Here is a 1,345-nt window from a genome sequence, read left to right as displayed (position 1 = left end):
GCCCAGCCAGCCCGACGCCCTGGTGGTGCTTCCGGGCCAGACGGCGCGGCTGCTGTGCTCCCTGCAGCCAGGCGAGGCCATCGCGGAGCGCGGCGTGTCGTGGTTCCAGCAGGCCCCGGGCAGCGCGCCCCGCTTCCTGCTGCACTACTACTCGGAGGACGAGCAGGAGCGGCGCCCGGGGCTCCCGCAGCGCTTCGGGGCCTCCAAGGACGCCGGCCTCAACGCCTGCGTGCTCACCATCTCCCCGGTGCAGCCCGAGGACGACGCCCACTACTACTGCTCCGTGGCCTACTAGGGCCCGGCCCGGCCCGGCCCGGCCCGGCCCGCCGCTTCTTTCCTAGCCGCCTCCCTTCCCCGGCCCTCCCGCAGACCCTGGGCCCATCCACCCCTCCCAACCCCTGGCCCCTCCCAATGCGCAGGCGTGCCCTCGGCCCCGCCTCTTCCGGTGCATCCTCCGGTTGCCATGGTGACGCGGAGCTGCCTGAGCCCGGCAGCCTGGGTGAGTGGCGGGGCAGGGCCGAGGGGCTGTGGGGGCGGGGGCCGGCCTCAGCTCCGCGCGAGATGGGCTTCTTGGGGTTCCAATGCGTCCTCTGGCCGCCAAGCGGGAGGGCCCCGGGAGCGCTGGAGAAACTGAGGCAGCCCGGCTCGGGCCGTGACTTGGCCAGGGTCCCGCGGCTAGGAAGCCTCGGAGGCCAGGCCGGGGCAGGAGAGCACCTGGAGGGCTCGTCTCCCCCTCTAGGAGCCCGCACGGCACTGGGGGGGAGGGGCAGTGCTGTCCACTGGTTAGGCCCCTCGTGCTCGCTGGCTCTGCGTGTGGCGTGAGGAAAGGACTCCCGGAGCAGCCAGTTAATGTGTGGGAGGGGGCAGCCCCGCGTGGGGGGCGGAGATTGAAAGGGGAGGCCAGGGGGCTCCGCGGAGGGCTCCGCGGACGTTGCCCAGGAAGTCCTCCAGGACTGGCTCAGGGATTCCTAAGAACCTGGTGGTGGGCCTGCTTGAGCCCACCAGGGAGCCTTCTGGGACTGGAGACTTGACCATTTGGGTACGCAGGGGGAGCACCCGCGGCGCGGCCCGAGGAGGAGGCCGCCTGGGCCTGGGGAGAGAGCGGAGCCAGTGCCAAGGCTCCGCCCACCCCAAGGGGCACAGCTGAGGGCTCCATGCCCAGGGGGGAGCCTCTTTGGCTGCATGGGATCTCCAGAGCTGAACCCCGATCCCTGGACTCTGGCCTTGTGAGAGAGGGCAGCCCCGCCCTCCAGCGCCTCCATCACTGACCATCAGAGCAGGCCAGCAAACGGGCACCAGCACTAGCCATCCTTAGGGAAAGAGAGAGCTCCTCCTCCTCCTCCTC

At 71.3% G+C, this 1,345-nt stretch overlaps 1 protein-coding gene across 1 annotated transcript; it reads left to right on the top strand.

Annotated features, from left to right (window-relative positions):
- Nucleotides 1–4: 4 nt before the first annotated feature.
- On the top strand, nucleotides 5–492 carry LOC123254710 (pre-B lymphocyte protein 3-like; the record flags this gene model as incomplete). Its single annotated transcript, XM_044683667.1, has 1 exon — nucleotides 5–492. A coding segment is annotated over one exon (291 nt), but the record flags the coding sequence as incomplete, so codon positions are not given.
- Nucleotides 493–1,345: the final 853 nt, after the last annotated feature.

The sequence above is a fragment of the Gracilinanus agilis genome, unplaced genomic scaffold (genome assembly GCF_016433145.1).
Source record: "Gracilinanus agilis isolate LMUSP501 unplaced genomic scaffold, AgileGrace unplaced_scaffold30467, whole genome shotgun sequence".
In the NCBI taxonomy this organism is placed as follows: Eukaryota; Metazoa; Chordata; class Mammalia; order Didelphimorphia; family Didelphidae; genus Gracilinanus; species Gracilinanus agilis.
The sequence above is the reverse complement of the archived record's forward strand: the minus strand, read 5'-3'. Positions and strand labels throughout refer to the sequence as shown.